The 19,160-nt window shown below is 44.1% G+C and overlaps 1 protein-coding gene across 1 annotated transcript; it reads left to right on the top strand.

Annotated features, from left to right (window-relative positions):
* Nucleotides 1-2,182: 2,182 nt before the first annotated feature.
* ZNF212 (zinc finger protein 212) lies at nucleotides 2,183-18,844 on the top strand. Its single transcript, XM_022578631.2, has 5 exons — nucleotides 2,183-2,490; nucleotides 13,548-13,937; nucleotides 14,070-14,196; nucleotides 15,424-15,513; nucleotides 16,315-18,844. Exons 1-5 carry the CDS (start codon nucleotides 2,467-2,469, stop codon nucleotides 17,181-17,183), a joined length of 1,500 nt encoding a protein of 499 aa, XP_022434339.1. The 5' UTR covers nucleotides 2,183-2,466; the 3' UTR covers nucleotides 17,184-18,844.
* The last annotated feature ends 316 nt before the right edge of the window (nucleotides 18,845-19,160 follow it).

The raw sequence follows: 19,160 nt of genomic DNA, 5'->3' as shown, positions 1-19,160 counted from the left end.
CATAAATGTGTTAATATGTATGCTATAAATCATATGATAGAAAATTAAAGGGACAAGATAAATATTTTACAGCATTATTAAACTTTATATTACTTGTGATTCAAAGAATACTTTTTTCTGTCACTGAAAATGAGGGTTCGGGTAAGATGATGTCTAAGCTTGCTCTCAGCTCTGCATGTTACGTTCATAGTGTACAGATGTGGAGATGACAGGATACAAGTACTAAGAGTATATTTCCTTCATTCCTCTAATACCACTGCCACCAATGGGAATAACTGTGAACTGCATTTAAGCTTATTTAAAGGCATGTGTCAAGATCTGAGTGTCATTGGCCAAGGACAAGTGGGTGGCATCTAAGAGATGCAACAAGGTGACATTTATCTTGGTGAATTCATTGCAGTTCAAGGCTTGGACCTTGCCAAAGCCAAAACAAACCAAAATGAGAAATTGCTTGTTACCGAGGGCTTGCTATGTGTTAGGCGTTCAGCTGCACAAGCACCTTACTTCCATGTGTTATCTTGCAATGAGTAATAGGGATCGGAAGTGCTTCTTGAGCTCCTAACCTGTGACAGGCACTGTCCTAAGCACTTGATTTGAACTAACTCATGTAATCTGCACAATAACTCTATGAGATACGTGCTACTATGATCCCTCACTAAGAATGAGGTCATGGAGGTGCTGATAAGTTCATGACTTGCCCAAGGCCCACATCTAGTAAGTGGCAGTGCTGGGCTAGGGACCCAGATGCTCTCACTCCTCATCCCACTTTCTAATCACTGCACCATCTCTGCAAGCCCGTGAGGCTGCAAACCAGCACCTGGTGCTACCTCCCTTGCACATTGGGAATTTGATCTAAATATTTTCCCAGAGTTCCAGGCAGGGATGCTAAATCATGCTGACTCTCAGAGACTGACAGATAAGGCAGAGAATCAGTTTAATAATTTCCAGGGGTGGTCTGGACATTTGCATCCGTCTGACCTGCATGTTGTCTCCCAGAAGCTACACGGGAACCTGCATCATCAGAAGTTTGCCTGGTGGACATAGAAACAGAATAGAGAGTGTGGGTTCTATAACTGAACCGTTTAATCCTTTGTCCTGATATGTCTGCCTCCACAATCATGATACTTTTTTTTTTTTCTGTATCTGACAGTAAGTTTTTGTTGGCCTGAGACATATCTCCAAGGCTGACTAATTTGGCCTGAGACATATCTCCAAGGCTGACTAATTTTCTCAGCCTGTCCCATTTTTTCTTTAGGTGTATTAATGATTCAACCAATCCCCTGTCAGTCTGGTTGCCCTGGACATCATGCCTTCTCTTGGGGCTGACTTTTCCTATCCTTACCTTCTGATTCACCATTCAATCATCCAAAAATATTCATGAGCATTTCTGTGTACAAGAAATGGAGGATAACAGTGGAGATATTTTAGTGAAACATAATTACTATGCAAACTAATGAAAAAAATGAGGCTATTTCAGATAGTGATAAATGCTATGAAAAATTTCGAGCAGGATAACAGGATTGAGTGTTGCGATGGAGGAGGGTGTTGGGCTGTAGACAGGGTGGACAGGGAATGTCTCTCGGAGGAGGTAAAGTCTGAACTGAGCCCTGCATACTAAGAAGGAGCCAGTCACGTGAACATACTTTCCTGTTGATCTTAAGAGTTTAGCTCTCAGGGGAATTGCTTCATGCCTATCATTCGAAGTGGAAATTCATCGCCTGTCTCTATAGGGAAAATGTGGCACAAATTACATAATTACGTTGCATTAGTGTTGTGTGTTGCGTACTCAAATGGTAAGATAACCATGCTTTTCAATCCAAAACGCAGAATGCATGGTTTAACGTGTAGCGTGTGGGCTGGGTATGAAATCAGGGCTATCTTGGATTTTCCAAGGCATGATTACCATCATTGATAAGCTTCAGGGGGTTGGCCTGGGCACCTAACCCACTGCTGATATGAGAAGTGTATTTCTAGTTTCTAAAAAGTGAAATAGCAGGTGTACTTTTGGAATAAAACTGCTTGCCATTTGGGACCGTATCTCTTTTCCCCAACCAGATTACACGTTCTTCCCTCAGAGCAAACTATGATTTTTATACTTTTTTGAATCCCTCAGAGCACCTACCAGAGTGCTGGGTACGTAGAAGACACAAAAAGGTCCATGGGTTTGCCTTAAATTCCGAACATGCACTTGACTGGGAAGCACCGAGTCCTTTTGTCCCTCTCGGGCTCGGAGTGCCGAGGTGCTGTTTACCCTCCTGCCGCATGGGGGCGCAAAGGGAATGCCGCGCGGTGAGGAGGAGCGGCTGGCGCCGGTATTGGCCCGGGAGGGCCGAACTCCCATAATGCACCTTGTATCAACACGGCGCTGGGGGCAGCTTCGAGGAGGTGCCGCGGGCGCCCAGCGGACCCGCACGCACCCCGAGGCGTATCAGGCGGGGCCCGGGTGTTGGGGGGCGACTGGCAGCCATGGCGGAGTCGGCGCCTGCTCGGGTAAGAGTCCTCCTGGCGCGGACCCGAGGGCGCGTTCGGGACGGCGGAGCCCCGGCCGGGGCGGGGCTTCGAGGTGCGGGGCTGGGCGGCCGTGGTCCGCAGCTGGCGTGGGTCAACGCCGACCTCCCCGCGCAACCCCAGAGTTCTGCCCTCCCCTTGTCGGTTTCCTCCGCGTCGGGCCACAGCCCCAGTGCCACGCGCCTTCGCCGAGAAACTTCTCGGAGGTTTGTTTCATGTTCTTGCATTTGCTACCGTCCCTACACGTTTTTGTCCCGCCCTAAGAGAGCCCGTTTCCAGGCTGGCGAGGGGAATTGGAGCGGATTGGAAACCCTGGGTCCCCGTCACTGCCAGTGAACTTGCCCGGTGCTTCGGGGACCCCAGGACTCTGCCTCTCTGCGACCAGCTCGTTCTCGGGCTGATGGGTTTCCCTCGTTTCTTCTGCCGTGCTCTCCTGCTACAGACTCTGCCCTGGGTTGCAGCCGCAGGTTGAATTCAGGTTGGGCTTCCTCTCCTTGGGACAGGTGTTATCTCACTGTGTAGTTGTTGGCTTTTGTCTGTGAAGCTGTTGATCTCTTTCCCTCTCCCCCTTCCCCAGATGTCCCCATTCAGGGAATGGCAAGACGTGGAGCTTGGGCACGGTGTCGGGAAACTAGGTGTCAGCCGTAACTCAGCTCTCAGCTATCCACTTTAGTGATTTTAGGCAACTTTGTTCACTTGAAGCCTCCTTTTCCTTAGCTGTAAGTTGAGAGTGTTGGACTAGTTACTAGACGATCTCTAAGGTTTCTGGCAGCTCTGACACTCTCATATTATTACAAAGTGGTGGTTATTTTAATGATACAAGATGATTTGTTATAGGAAGGGTAGATGGAGTTTAATTGGTTTTTAGTGCAGCATTTCTCGATCTAGAAACACTTTCAAAATCGTGTGAGACCTTTGTGAGGATAGAGGGCTAAGGAGATCCTGTAGTGAAAACTTGACCATGAGCTGGGTGCATTGTATTTGGTTCTTATAGGAAGTGGGTAAGAACTAAGAGGGGAAGGATTGGAAGACTTAAAGAACACAGTGTTTGCTTTCAACAAATTATGGAAACAAGACACAGATGTTCATGATGTCACAGTATTTACCTCGTTTTGATCCCTTTAAGTTAAGGTGATCCAGTCAAAGACTTGCCTTTTCCCCAAGATCAAATTGTAGTACTAAAGTCGGGCAGGAGGACAAGTTACTAATTTCCAGAGTACTTCTTGACTGGTCAGCGCCGTTACCTACATGTCTACAACAGACCTTGTTAAAAAGAAGTCTTGGGCTTCCCAGGTGCCGCAGTGGTTGAGGGTTCGCCTGCCGATGCAGCAGACGTGGGTTCGTGCCCCGGTCTGGGAAGATCCCATATGCCGCAGAGCGGCTGGGCCCGTGAGCCATGGCCGCTGAGCCTGTGCGTCCGGAGCCTGTGCTCCGCAACGGGAGAGGCCACAACAGTGAGAAACCCGCGTACCGCAAAAAAAAAAAAAAAAAAAGAAGAAGTCTTAAAGATCCTCCAAAATCCCCAACTATCCTTTAAGTAATTTATGGATCTGTCATTGCAGAACGTATTTAAATTGTCCTTGAGCATATTTCTTTTCTCATCTTCAGATGAAGATTCTGTACCTCTTATTTGACAGTATGGCCAAGTGGGTGCCCTGATGAAAACAACTAAAAATGCTGAGGGGGTAAAACAAATATATTTGAAATGTAGCTAGTAAAGAGTACGTGGAGGGGCTTCCCTGGTGGCGCAGTGGTTAAGAATCCGCCTGCCAGTGCGGGGGACCCGGGGTTCAATACCTGGTCTGGGAAGATCCCACATGCCAGGGAGCAACTAAGCCCATGCACCACAACTACTGAGCCTGCGTTCTAGAGCCTGCATGCCACAGCTACTGAGCCCAAGTGACGCAACTGCTGAGGCCCATGTGCCTGGAGCCTGTGCTCTGCAACAGGAGAAGCCACTGCAATGAGAAGCCCGTGCACCGCAATGCAGAGTAGCCCCCGCTCGCCGCAACTAGAGAAAGCCTACACGCAGCAACGAAGACCCAACACAGCCAAAAATAAATAAATAAAATAAATTAAAAAAAAAAAAAAGAATAAGTGGAGCCCAGAGACTAAGTGGAAAATGGAGTGCTTAAGAGGTAAGCAGAGTTCTGAAGCCAACTTTGAGGGCATTTGCTGAACATTCATCTGTAGTGTTTATGACGTCAAGGGACCTGGAAAATAGAAGACAAAACTCAGAGCCTACAGTGGGGAGTCTAAGACGCCTCCTACTCCCGTCTCAAAAACTGAGACTTCAAAGAGCAACGTTCAGTGTGAACTGGAAGTAAGCTCTTACCCCCAAGGAGTGATTGCAAAGAAAATCATGTCGAACCTTGGTGCTGGGAGATGGGTGCAAGGTGCCCCTTGAAAATTCATGTTGACTCTCAAGTGGGTTTATTGCCTGAATTCACACGACCTTGGTGTCTGGGAAACCTTAAGCCAAGAATTTAAAGTAGAGCCTCCAGCCGTCTATAAGAAATAAACACAGATCTTCTCCAGAGGAGTCTACACTTAACTCAGACTTCAGATAATTCTCAGATAAAATTCCAAGAAAAATGAATTCACAATAAAAAGTTATGCAAAAAGCGATGAAAAACTATGAGAAAAAGCCAGTAAAATTAATGGGCAACAAAATTAGACCTTCAGAGATTTCAGATATTGCAATTCCAGAAGAAAAACATATTGGAATTCCAGTAGGAAACACACACACACACACACACACACACACACACATGCACACACACAATCTGCACTGGAGGACATATTTGATGAATATCTCGTGGCTGAGGATATTGTAGGACTGGTGCAAATACTAATACTTAGAAGTCCCGTAGATCCCAATCAGGATAAACATAAAGAAATCTCTACCTAGACACGTAATAGTGAAAGTACAGAATACAAGGCAGAGAGAATTCTTAAAAGCAGCCAAACAAAAAAGATTAACTTCAAATGAACCATTGTAAGGCTGATGAGGTTCAGCTTCTCAGCAACAGTGGAAGCCAGCCAACAGTAGAATGGTTTCATCAAAGGGCTAAAAGAAAATAACTATGTAATCCCATATTTTAAAACTGTGCAAAAGTACCTTTCAAAAAAAAAGGTAAAATAAAATATTTTCAGACAAATTAAAACTGACAATTTGTTACCAATATACTCTTATTAAAGGAAGTTCTAAAGGATATACTTCAGGTACAAGGAAAATTATCTTAAGTGGAAAGTTAAAGTGTAAGAAAGTATGATGATCCATTAAAATGGGTAAATCTAAACAACTATTGACTGAATAAAACAGTAATAATCTCTTGTGGGGTAAAACCAAAGGCAGAATTAAAATACATGGCAGCATTGATGTAAACGTTAGGAAGAGATGATCAGAATTCAGATATTTAAAGGTCTTTGTAAGTAATTTCTAGGATGGTTGCTAAAAGACTAGAAATTGGCTGTATAACTTACAATTTAAAAGGGGAGATAATAGAATAAGAAAAAATTATCTAAAAGAAGGCAAGAAACAAGATGGGATAAATAGCACAAAAAAGGTAAAAATAAATAAAAATAGGTCAACAATTACAGTAAATGTAAATGGACTAAATGTTCTAGTTAAAAGGCAAAGATTGATAGGATTGGTTAAAGTTCAGCAAATGGCTTATAAGAGATACAACTGAAAGATAAAGCTATAGAAATGGTTGAATATAACAGGATATGAAAACATGTACCGGGCTAATACTAATCAAAAGAAAAATGGCTTAACTGTATTAATATTGCTAGAGATAGACGGCTACTACTACTTTTATAATAGTAAAAGACTCAATTTACCAGGCTGATAGGACATTTCTAATCTTATGTGCACCTAATTATACTGTCTCAAAATATATAAAACAAAAATTGATAGAACTACAAGGAAAATCCATTATCATAGTAGAAATTTTAACACAACCTTAGTATTTTATCAAGCAGAGAAAAACTAGTAAGGGTGTAGTGCATTCAATAGAACTTTCTGAGATGATGGAAATATTCTCTCTGTCCTGTTCAGTGTAGTAGCTACAAAGTACATGTGGCTATTTGAGCACTTGCAATGTGGCTCAATAGCTGAGGAACTGAATTTTTAATTTAATTTTAATTAATTTAAATTTAAGCATCCACATGTTTCTAGTGGCTGTTATATTGGACAGCACAGATATAGAGGATAATACTAATTTTTTTATCCACATATCAATATATAATTTCAGTGTTCAGAGAGATTAGTGAAAAAAGAGAGAAGGCAAAAATACCCCATTAGAAATGAAAGTGTGTTCTGGTGGCTGATGCTGACTGTAGACCGGGACCTTAGGTAGGGTTGTTGAACAGAACATCACCATCACCACCACCAACATCCCTCTCCATGTGGCTTGGGATTCTTCAGGTGATTCCAGCACCTACATGCCTATGATTTGCTCTGCTTGACATGGAGTGGGGCAGACACAAACTGTCCCTGACAAACCCTCCTTTAATTGCAGATTTGTGAACAAAATAGATGTTGTTGTCTTAAGCCACAAAATTTGGAATTATTTATGATACAGCAATTCATGATTGGAACAGATAACTATGGAATATATTTAAATACCAAAAGGTATTAAAAAATACCTTACAAAAGGAGTATATACTGTGTATATGAATTGAAACATTTTATCCTAAAGATGTCACTTCTCAAATTTACCTATGGATTTGATGCAGTGCCAAACAAAATCTCTAAAGATATTTTTATGAAACCTTTCGAGCTTGTAAACTATCAACAGGCCAAAGTTAGTCAAGATACTCCTGTAAAATAAGGAGGTGGGACTTGTATCAATAATTATCAAAAAGCTGTGGTCATTAAGATGGTAATTTTGGTAAAGCAGTAGAAAAATTGACCCATAGAACAGAACAGAGATGCCAGAAACAGACTGACTGTATGTATGAAAACTTGATTTATGACAGAGATAGCATTAAAAATTAGTGGGTAGGGCTTCCCTGGTGGCGCAGTGGTTGAGAGTCCGCCTGCCGATGCAGGGGACACGGGTTCGTGCCCCGGTCTGGGAAGATCCCACATGCCACGGAGCAGCTGGGCCCGTGAGCCATGGCCGCTGAGCCTGTGCGTCCTGAACCTGTGCTCCGCAGTGGGAGAGGCCACAACAGGGAGAGGCCCGTGTACCGCATAAAAAAAAAAAAAAAAAAAATTAGTGGGTAAATGATGGATTTTTCATTATATAGTATTAGATCTATTTATTGACTTTCCATATGAAAATCAAAGCTTGCACTGTACACAAATACTGTCTCAATTCTAGTTGAGATAAATGCTTAAATGTGAAAGTCAAAACTATCAAGTGTTTAGAAGACAGTATTGTGGGATATAGATTTTTTTTTTACACCTGACACAAAAGTTCAAACCACAAAAGAATTAATACTGATAAAACTCAATTACATTAAAACTAAGGACTTTTAATCAAATGATAATAAAGAGAATTTTAAAATGAGGCACAAATAAGGGAAGTTATTTGTAACACATATGACTGATAAAGATTAGTATACAGAATTTACAGAGAAATTGCATGAGACAACCTCATAGATCCTATGAGAAGTCAGATAACCCAAAAGATAAATGGATTAAAGATTTCAGTCAGAGGAAGTTTGAATGGCCAATAAACATAAAAAAGATGCTTATCCCTTGTTAAAAATCAAGGAAAATGCAGGTTAAAACCATGATGAGGTATCATTTCAGATCTACTAGAGGGATGCAAATTTTAGTTTGACAGTAATAAATGTTGATGAAGCTGTGGAACAGCCAGAATACTTACAGACTTCTGACAAGAATGAAATTGGTATGACTGCTTTGGAAAACATTTGACATTATCTGCTTAAGTTCAGGAGCCAACTATTCCCCTCCTAGGACTATACCCTCGGGAAACTTGCCCATGTCCACTAGAAGCCAGACACAATTCTATTTATCATAGCACTGCTTGTAATGACAGAGATGGGGAAACATCAATAGTGGAATAGAAAAATAAACTATGGTATAGTCACACGATGGAATATTATACAGCAATGAAAATGAATCAATTAAAGCCACCTGCAACAACAAGCTATTCCCAGGAGTTGTAGAAGAGTGACTTGTTCATATAAAATCCTAAAACATGCAAAATTTAAAGAATATATATTTTTTGGAAACAAATGTAAAAAAAAACAAACATGAAAAAGGGCAGTTCATAGTAAAAACCAAATTTGGCATAGTAGTTACTTCAGAGAGTTGCACAAAGGATTGGAAAGGTGATATATATATATATAAAACACACACACACACACACAGCCATACCTCATTGTATTGTGCTTTGCTTTATTGCACTTGGTAGATACTGTGTTTCTTACAAACTGAAGGTTTGTGGCAACTCTGTGTTGAGCAAGTCTGTCATCAACCATTTTTCCAACGTATTTGCTCACTTTGTGTCTCTGTGTCACATTTTGGTAATTCTCAAAATATTTTGAACTTTTTCATTGTTTTTATATTTGTTATGGTGATCTGTGAACTTTGATGTTAATATTACAGAAAGAAGGCTCAGATGATGGTCAGCATTATTTAGCTGAAAAAATTTAATCTTTTAATTAAGGTATATACTTTTGTTAGATGTAATGCCATTGCATTAGACTACAGAATAGTGTAAACATAACTTTTTCTATGTACTAGAAAACCAAAAAATTCATGTGACTTGCTTTATTGTGATACTTGCTTTAAGAACCCACAGTATTCTCCGAGGTATGCTGTGTGCATGTGTATATGTGTGTGTATATACATATATATATTTAATTTTAATTAATTAATTTTTTAAACTGAGTGGTGGTTACATGGAGATTTGTTGTCACTACTTTATATATTTTATGTATTATGTAAATACTCTTTTTTAAACTATTCAATAAGTCATGGTATCTCAGAGTTAGAAGTGACCTTAAATATCATCTAGTCCAGCTTAAGCAAGTATCACTTTAGAGCGTTATTTAATTGTTTAGTGTTTTACTCAAGCAGATTGTAGGTGTCTTAACAACAGGGGCTGTGTCTTGTACTTAATGGGTTTCAGACCATGGCTGCAGGCCCAATGTATCATACATGATCTGACACTATGATACAATATGCAAGCAGGACTGTCCCAGAAAATCTAGAAATACAGTTAGTGTAAGTATACTTTTAAAAAATTTCTCACTACCTTCAGGAATATTCTTATATATGGAACTTGAGAAAAAATTATGGAGGAATACGTGTTTATTGAAAAAGTCAAACAAGCAATAGTTTATAATCAAAGATTAAAATTCCTCTCTCTCATATCCTGAGGCTGACTCATGTTAGTATAGTTTGGTGAATACCTTCCCAGACCTTTCTGTGTGTAGAAACATATACACATATCTTTTCTCTTCTTTAGGAAAATGAAGTCAGAATAAATATGTTTCCCTAAAAGTTGACAGCCTATCAATGTATGATGAACAGTCTTCCAAACCATACATATAGATCTAACTCATTCTTTTTAACAGTTGTATAACATCATCTTTGGTCGTGCCATAATTTATATAACCATCCTCTTATTAATAGACATCTAGAGGGAGTTCCCTCGTGGTCCAGTGGTTAGGACTTGGTGCTTTCACTGCCATGGCCCGAGTTTAATCCCTGGTTGGGGAACTAAGATACCGCAAGCCACGCGGTGTGGCCAAAAAAAATATTAGACATCTAGATTATTTCCAAGTTTTGGCTATTCCAGAGAATGTTGCCAGTAATCATCTTTGTATGTATGTCACTAAACAGTAATGCCATTTATTTTTGAAGATTCCCATAGTGGTATTACTAGGTGAAAGGGTTTTTAATGACTTTCTGGATATTTTCTTTCCTCAAAGTTTGTAGTATTTTTCATTCCTTCCAGGAGTGTTATGAAAGTGCCAGTTTTACCACGCCATAGTCAGCTCTGAATGTTGTTCCTGTCCCTTTCTTTCATATTTCTCAACCTCGTGGGTGAAAAGTGGTTTCCCTTGGTTGTATGTGCATTCCTGACTGCTAATGTGGCTGTCTTTTCATTGGCTTATTGACCACCTGCATTTCCACTTTTGCAAATTATTTATAGTTGCAGTTTTATCTTTGGGTTGTTTATCTTTTCTTTGCACTTCATATCCTGTTTACAGATATTCTCTCCCAGTTTGTTTTTAGACTTTGTTTATGGTATCTTTTATAATAGCTAATATTTTCTCCTTAACACTCTGAGTGTTGCTTACTGAGATATAATTTACATACAGTAAAATTTACTCCTTCGGCATAACTGTAGTTAAGTGAGTTTTGAAAAATGTGTAGCCGTCATATTACCAAGTTATAGAATATTGTCATCATCCCAGAAGTTACCCCTAAGTAATTAACTTCCCCCAGTCCCAGCCTCTGGCAACCACTGATCTCTGTTTTGTGTCTGTAGTTTTGCCTTTTCCTCAATGTCACGTAAGTGGAATACAGTATGTAGCATTTTGTGTCTGGCTTCTTTCACGCAGCCTAGTGATTTTGGTATTTACCCATGTTGTTACAAGTCTCAATAACTTGTTCCTTTTCATTGCTGAGGAGTATTCTGATACATGGTATGTCTTTCCTAGGGCTGCTGTGAAAAAAAATCCCACCAACTAGGTGGCTTAACCAAAAAATTTATTGTCTCACAGTTCCGGAGGCTAGAAGTCTGCAGTTAGGGTGTCCACTGGGTTGGTTCCTTATGAGGACTGTGAGGGAGAGTCTGTTCCATGCCTCTCCCCCAGCTTCTGGTGGTGCCAGGTGTTTCCTTGGCTTGTTGCCGCATAACTCCAACCTCTGCCTCCACTTTCACGTGGTTGTCTTCTCCTTGTATGTGCCTTCACATTGTCTCTTCTCTCTCTGTGTGTTTGTCTCTGTCCATATTCCTCCTTCTTTATTAGGACACCAGTCATATTGGATTAGAGCCCACTGTCATGACCTCATTTTAACTTGATTACTCGGTAAAGATTATCTCCAAGTAAAATCACATTGTGAGGTACTAGGGGTTAGGACGTCCACATACCTTTTTCGGGAGACACAATTCAACCCATAACATACGAATGGACACAGTTTGTTTGTTTATCCATTCACCAGTTGATGGACATTCAAATTGTTTCTGTCATGATAGATAATTTAAAACAAAAAAAAAAGAGGAACCTTGGCTTGCCTGCTCTTTTTAGCCTTTGACTATGTGGAAGAGGAGAGATGTTATTTCTCTGCTCAGATCCCAACCCACCTTCCTGTTTGGAAAAAGTGCTAGAAAGCAACACAGTGCTGGCCACAGAAAGGAAAGAGGAGATTCCAAAAAACTAGAGACTTAGAGACTTAAAGTTAAAAGCAGAACATGTGATGAAATGAATTTACCCAGTAATCTAATTTTTTTGTTTCATTTGTATTTTTCTTTTACATTAAACTTTTCTTTAAATCTTTTTTAAGGGGGATATTTAAGCTTTTGACTCGTATGCGTAATAATGAACTGAGTTGGTTAACTGGAGTAGGTCATGGCCAAACTTAAGTGTTCAGTTCTGTGCTGGTTGGTTTCATCTTGTCCCTTCTTTCTCCAGACCATAAGCTCTGGCCGTAGCAGTTCTTTCAAAGATATTTCCTTTCAGTGCCTTGTTCTCAGTGTCCTCATTATGGTTAGAGAAGCAGCCTTGAATCAAGTGTATATGCTGTTACACTTGAGAATATGAAGTTTCAGGGGTTTAGGACTGAAATGAACATGCAGTGAGACAGTGAGGGCAAGAGGCAGTTCAGGAAGACTTCCCAAGTGTTGGTTTTAGTAATTTTGAGGTTCAGCCACAGTGATTTTTCTACTGTCTGGGACAGACCATAAAAATGTGAAGTCTAAGGACAATGTCTGAGGACTTAGTCAAGTCATTTAAGTAAATGTTTATGAAGGATTTAGTAGGTGTTTTCACTATACTAGTTGCTAGGGTGCAAAGATGAATGAGGTGAGTCTTGTAGGTCCTGCTAAGGAATTTTGTCTTGATTGTGGGGAGCCACTGAAAGGTTTTTAGCAGGGCTGACATGATCAACTACAAGTCAAGCAGGAATGTGAAGTTGAGTGTGGATGTAAGTTACATCATTTATCATAGCAAAGTGTTAGAAATAGTCCAAAATATCAAGTAGAAAGAAATGGGCTTAAAAAATGAATACTGATGCAGGAAAGTCTTACGGAATATGCTGACAGTGAAACACAGGTAACAAAACATGTACAATATGATTGCAGTTTTGTTGAAAAAGAAATAAGTTAAAAGATGAAAAAAACTTATAGGAAATACACCAAAATTCCAAGCTTATTTCTGGATGGTGGTATTTTACATACATTTTTCTTTCTTTCTTCTTTTCAGTTTTTTCTTGTTACAGTATAGATGTATAGTTTGCAGTATCAGAATGTAAAAGCACCTGCTTTTTATTTTTTTATGTTTTTCATGCTTTTATTAGTTTACTACGTGGTATATGCCTCTTAATCTTTTTTTTAAAATAAATTTATTTATTTATTTTTGGCTGCGTTGGGTCTTCGTTGCTGTGCGCGGCCTTTCTCTAGTTGCAGTGATCGGGGCTACTCTTTGTTGCGGTGCGTGGGCTTCTTATCGTCGTGGCTTCTCTTGTTGTGGAGCACGGGCTCTAGGCGCGCAGGCTTCAGTAGCTGTGGCACACGGGCTCAGTAGTTGTAGCTTGCGGGCTCTAGAGCGCAGGCTCAGTAGTTGTGGCACATGGGCTTAGTTGCTCCGTGGCATGTGGGATCTTCCCGGGCCAGGGCTCGAACCTGTGTCCCCTGCATTGGCAGGTGGATTCTTAACCACTGCACCACCAGGGAAGCCCCGCACATGCTTTTTAAATTGAAAAGAAAGAAAAGAAGTAGAAACTAGGTGCTGTAAGTGCTCCTGGACCCACTGGACCCATTGTGTTTTTTCACCTGTTGTTTGGAAGTGACACTGCCTGCCTGACGCCGTATCTGGTTCTTCAGCACAGGAGGAAGCGCCGCTCCACCCCTTTGACTTCCTCCACGCTGCCCCCACAAGTACCAGAGGAAAGCTCCTATTTGCAGACCACAGATATCTCACTCTGGACAGTGGTGGCCGCTATTCAAGCTGTGGAGAAGAAGATGGAGTCCCAGGCCGCCCGGCTGCAGAGCCTGGAGGGCCGGACGGGGACGGCCGAGAAGAAGCTGGCCGACTGCGAGAAGACGGCCGTGGAGTTGGGGAACCAGCTGGAGGGAAAGTGGGCGGTGCTGGGGACCCTGCTGCAGGAGTACGGGCTGCTGCAGAGGCGGCTGGAGAACGTGGAGAACCTGCTGAGGAACAGGAACTTCTGGGTCCTGCGGCTGCCCCCGGGCAGCAAGGGCGAGGCCCCCAAGGTAAGCGTTGAGGGTTGAGAGTCAGACCAGAGGGGGTGGGCCCAGCCCTTTGTTAGTGAAGATTCTCAGTGGCTGGCTTTTCCTTTGTGGCTTTGGTAGGAGACACTCACTATGTGACATTTGTGATTTCAGGTGTCCAGGTCACTTGAAAATGATGGAGTCTGTTTTTCAGAGCAGGAGTGGGAGAACCTGGAGGGCTGGCAGAAGGAACTGTACACAAATGCAATGAAAAGCAGCTATGAGACTCTGGTCTCTCTAAGTAAGTAGCAGAGTTTTCTCCCTAGAATTTGCTCTCAGGCATCCTACAATTCTTGGCCAAGTAGCTTGTGACCCAGGCTGCATCTGTGATTCTAGTGGGCTGTGGATCCTCTCTTGGCCTCAGCCAGGTTGAGAAATGGGAGTCTCCAGGCCCTCAATTTATGAAGACTTTCGGAAAGGTCTTGGGTGTTTTGCATTTTGTATTTCTTCCCTGTGCTCATGTAGTTGGTTCACCGCTGTGGCCTCTCCCGTTGCGGAGCACAGGCTCCGGACGCGCAGGCTCAGCGGCCATGGCTCACGGGCCCAGCCGCTCCGCGGCATGTGGGATCTTCCCGGACCGGGGCACGAACCCGTGTCCCCTGCAGCAGCAGGCGGACTCTAAACCACTGCGCCACCAGGGAAGCCCCCAGTCAGTTCTTGATAATATTTACTAATAGATAAGATGTCATCATGTGCCTTAGAGTTTAACATGGCTAGGGTTCCTCATGCTGCATTTAATACTTAGGACTGCTTGACGAGAAATCCTTTGTTGCCTGGGATGGGCAGACAGCATGGGCTCACCAAACACTGTTTCTTGGCGTTTACCTGGAATTACAGATGGTCCTTGTGGTCCCAGTGTTCATTTTGTGTTGATGAGAAGTGCCGATTGATAGATGTACATCTTTATATGTAAAATATAGGCTATTACATAATAAATGCATTTTGTTTGGTTGACAAAATCTTTTAGAACCTAGGTCCGTGGAGGCTTGTCAAGAAGGCCAGCGTGCCTGGAGCGAAGTGGAGGGGGAGGGAAGTAGCAAATAGGTCAGAGATGGGACTGTGTGACCTCGACTGGCTCACGTGTTCTGCTAGTGGCTGTTTCCTTGTCTGTCATAGTGGGGGATAGTGGTGCTAACCTTACCTTGCAGTGCTGTAGCCCAGATGAAGTTAGATACCCGGAGAGGAGCCCATGTCTGTGGGTGGCAGTGGTGGTGTTGGAAGGAAAGCAGCGGGCTCTGAAGCCTGACCACCTGTGCCTCAGACGGCTGAGAAGGGGCATTGAAGGCAGCAGTTAGCTGAATGGATCAGTCGAATTGGCCATAATTTTCTAATTGTCCCAAACTGCTAAGGGAAAGTGACTTTGAATCTTTTGAAGTTTTAACATCAGCTCCTTGACATTGGTCACCTTGTTCATCGGCAAATGACCAGTGCTGTCTCCTGGGCTCACACTGTGCCGTTTCCAACCCAGAGGTGCTTGGCCGGCCAGAAGGAGAAGCGGAGTTGGGTACAGAGATGCTGGGTGACCTGGAGGAGGAAGACTCTCGTGGTGTCCACCCAGGTGAGCGGCTCCAGAGTACTCCACCCCATGCCCGCTCCCTGCAGCCTGTAGTGAGCTGCCCCACTGCTAAACTGCCAAACACTGATTGTTAGTAGCCTCACCTGGCATTCAGTTGTTCTAAAGTCCTTTATGATTATCATCAGCTCACCTATTATATGTGTATCTTACCTCCTTAACTGCTGTGTGGAGTCCCTAAGGTTCACGGCCGTGTCATACTTCTGTATGCCCTGCAGACAGTGTAGAGTGTCTAATAGGCCTTAGTCAAAACCCACTGGAGATTGAGAATAGGGTTGGTCAGATCTTCAGGAGTGAAGCTAACTGGGTAAGGGGCAGGAGAAACCGTTGTAAACCAGGTAATTTGGGGAGAATATGCAGGAAGAACAGAGCTGGATACGTGAATTTTTACGCTATAGGTTCAGTTGTTTGGTTTTTTAAAAATTATTCACATGTATTATTTTAACACTCTGTAACACTTAAATTAGCTTAGGTGTTACCTATGTATACTTTACCATTTTCCACAGTTGAATACAAATTTGTGGACAAGCTTAGAGAATTTATAACACTGTTCTGTAAGAATAACATATTCGGATTTCTGATCAGTATGTCTCTACCTGAGTATAGGTTACTTTTTCAGGTCTTGCAGCCCAGTCTGTCTCATCCTCTTGCAAATTATCCTGATTCCCTTGATCCTGGGGTACTTTGATTTGAGCCCTTCTGAAATTCACAGATGTTTGTTCAGCTCTGAAAAAACCAAAGGTGCTAGAATGTGATCTTTTTTGTGGCTCTTCTTTGTCTTGGCAGTGGAAGGGGTTATGATCAAGCAGGAGATACAGTACACGCAGGACGGCTCTGCGGATCTTCCTGGAGAGTTCTCGGGCATTGCCGAAGAGCACGCTCTCCTGAGCCCGGAGCAGCCTGAGCTCTGGGATGGTCAGGGACGTTCTGTCCTCTTGGAATCAGGTCCCGGGGACACTAATCCAGAGGAGCCCATTGAGGGCAGTAGAGACCCTAGCAGTGGCAGAACTCTGGGCTGCCCCCCGAAGCAGAAGTCTAACAGGCAGCTGAAGCTGGGTCAGCAGCGTGGGCAGGGCCTGAAGCTGAAAAGGGACACTGCTGGCCCCTACGAATGTCCCGAGTGCGAGGCCACCTTCCGCTGTAAGCAGCAGCTGGCCGCACACCTGCGGACCCACTCAGGATGGGAGCCCTACCCGGCCTCGGAGCCAGAGGAGAGCCTTCGGCCCCGGCCCCGGCCCCAGCTTAAGCCCCAGCCCCGGAAGGCGAAGCTGCACCAGTGTGATGTGTGCACAAGGAGCTTCAGCTGCAGGGTGAGCCTGCTGACCCACCAGCGCTGCCACCTGCAGGAGGGCCCCGGTGCCGGCCGCCGGGTCCAGGAGCGGTTCTCACCCAACAGCCTGGTCGCCCTGCCCGGCCACATCCCTTGGAGGAAAAGCCGGAGCGCCCTCATCTGTGGTTACTGCGGCAAGAGCTTCAGCCACCCGTCCGACCTGGTGCGGCACCAGCGCATCCACACGGGCGAGCGGCCCTACAGCTGCCCTGAGTGTGAGAAGAGCTTTGTCCAGAAGCAGCACCTCCTGCAGCACCAGAAGATCCACCAGCGGGAGCGGGGCGGGCCAGCCCTGGAGCCCGGAAGGCCCAACGGCCTACTTTAGGGGTGCCGGCCCCTCGCCCGACTGGGGGAGGCGGAGGGGGCTGGCACTGTCCCCCCGAAGAGACAGTGGAGCGTCAGGGACTGACTTCTTTCTGAGGCGAGTCACTTTGATTTGCTTTCCCTTGACCAGGCACCAGGCCGAGCCCAAAGGCTGCCCTGAAAACCACGGAAGAGGAGGAGTCGGGGCCAGGCCTCTCCTGCTGTCTTCACCCTGCTGCCGAGTTTGCCATCTCTGTGGCACCGTCAAGTCTCTGCTTTTCCCATCCGAGTTGATAGTCGTGGGCTGGGGTTGGCTCTCTGAGCCCGCAGGGCTGGTGGCCTGTTCCAGGGCCCGTCCCGGCATTCAGGTCTTCCCGAGGGTTGAGTCGGGCCAAAGGAGCGAGCAGACATGTGGAAGCATAGCCCTCTAGCTGCTCTTCTTTTGTCATCTCCTTGTTAATAACAAGTAGAAGAAATAATTTAAATGAACTGCTTACCGTGCTCTGAAGACCCTTTTTTTTTGGAATTAGATTTTAGTTGGTTAAAAAAAAAGTCTGACAATTTTTAAATTTCCAGAGTTGTAGAAGTTGTTCCTAACATGGGGACTGGGCCTGCCCTCTGGGAGGGGATCACTTATGGGGCTCTTTTAGCCCACCCGCATTTAGTCAGGGCCGTAGTGCTGGGCTCCCTCTTGTGCGGGTGCTTGGCACTCCGGAATAGGGTTACCTGACCGAGAGGAGGAGAGTAGTAGGGTTAGACCCCAGAACCCCTGCTGGGAATGAAGGGGCCTGTAAAGGAGCTGAGATACGGTCCTGCTTCTCTGAGTTTGGGCTTCTCTCTGCTCTTCCATCCCATCCTTGCTGTGGTTCTGCAGCCTCCCAGCACAGAAGACTACTTTTTACTTAAGGTCGTTCAGCTTATACCAGTGGTTACTTGAGTTGGTTTTTATTATACCAGTTGTTTCTTGAGGTTGTTCAGATCACACACTTTGCACAGTAGCTCTGGGATTGACTATTCCTGAAATGGTGGAAAAAAGGCACGCAGATGCCCATCTCTCAGGAGTGTTGAATGCCTGCCCCACTGTTGTTTGGGGAGATGAGAGTGGGCTCCTGGGTCCTATGTGAATGTCCCGTTTGATGTTTGCAGTTGCCTAGAATAAAACTTAACTACTAGCAAAAAAAAAAAAAAAAAAAAAACCCACAAAACCCCTGTTTGATGTTTTTCTCCATTTGTCAAGAATACCCTCCTGGGGCCAAGATGGAGGCGGTGCCTGACCTGGAGCAGTGCCAGAGGCCTGATGGCATAGCCTGACCTGCATCCTTCCTTAAACCTAGGGAGATAAGAAGAGGCGTGTATGGGAATACTCACCAACACCTGTGGTGGTCGAGGGCTGCAGGCAGTCTGAGCATCTGAACGTTGGGAGGTAGAGAGGGCAGGTGAGACACGGTGGGTGCACCAGGAGTCCTGGGGAGCACTTAGGGGTATTGGCTTAGCTACACATGTGGCCGTGTGGGTCCATCTTAAACATGGTGCTGAGTGGCGAATGTAAGAAGTTGAATGAGATCTACAACACAATACCATTTCTGTAAATTAAAAACGTACACAAAACAAATCACTTTGTAAGAACACATAGAAGGGAAAAGTTACATACAGGCATTGTGGTTGCCCGTGGGAGGAGTGAGTGGGATATGGGGTTGAGAAGAAACTAAAATAGATAAAAATGAGCTTGGTCGCTGTAAGGTAAGGGATTATCTTGGTGTAGAAACGGAATGTGGAGGGAAGCTGTCGTAGGGCAGCGCCGTGAGAGGTGCTCAGCCTCATTGTATGGAGGAAAGCGTCTGGAGCATCTCCTAAATCCCTTCTCCAGTCTCCTGCCTGCGGGTTTTTGCATTAGAGATACCCCCTATCCCATCCTTGACTATTCTTACCTCCCAGTGAGTGCTTTAATGTGACCAGCCTTTGCCTCGCATCATGGGGAGAAAAAGTACAAGATAGGCTC

The sequence above is a fragment of the Delphinapterus leucas genome, chromosome 9 (genome assembly GCF_059928025.1).
Source record: "Delphinapterus leucas isolate spDelLeu-1000000601 "Yukka" chromosome 9, BTC_Dleu_Yukka2, whole genome shotgun sequence".
Taxonomy (NCBI): Eukaryota; Metazoa; Chordata; class Mammalia; order Artiodactyla; family Monodontidae; genus Delphinapterus; species Delphinapterus leucas.
This window is presented reverse-complemented; position numbering and strand designations above follow the sequence as displayed.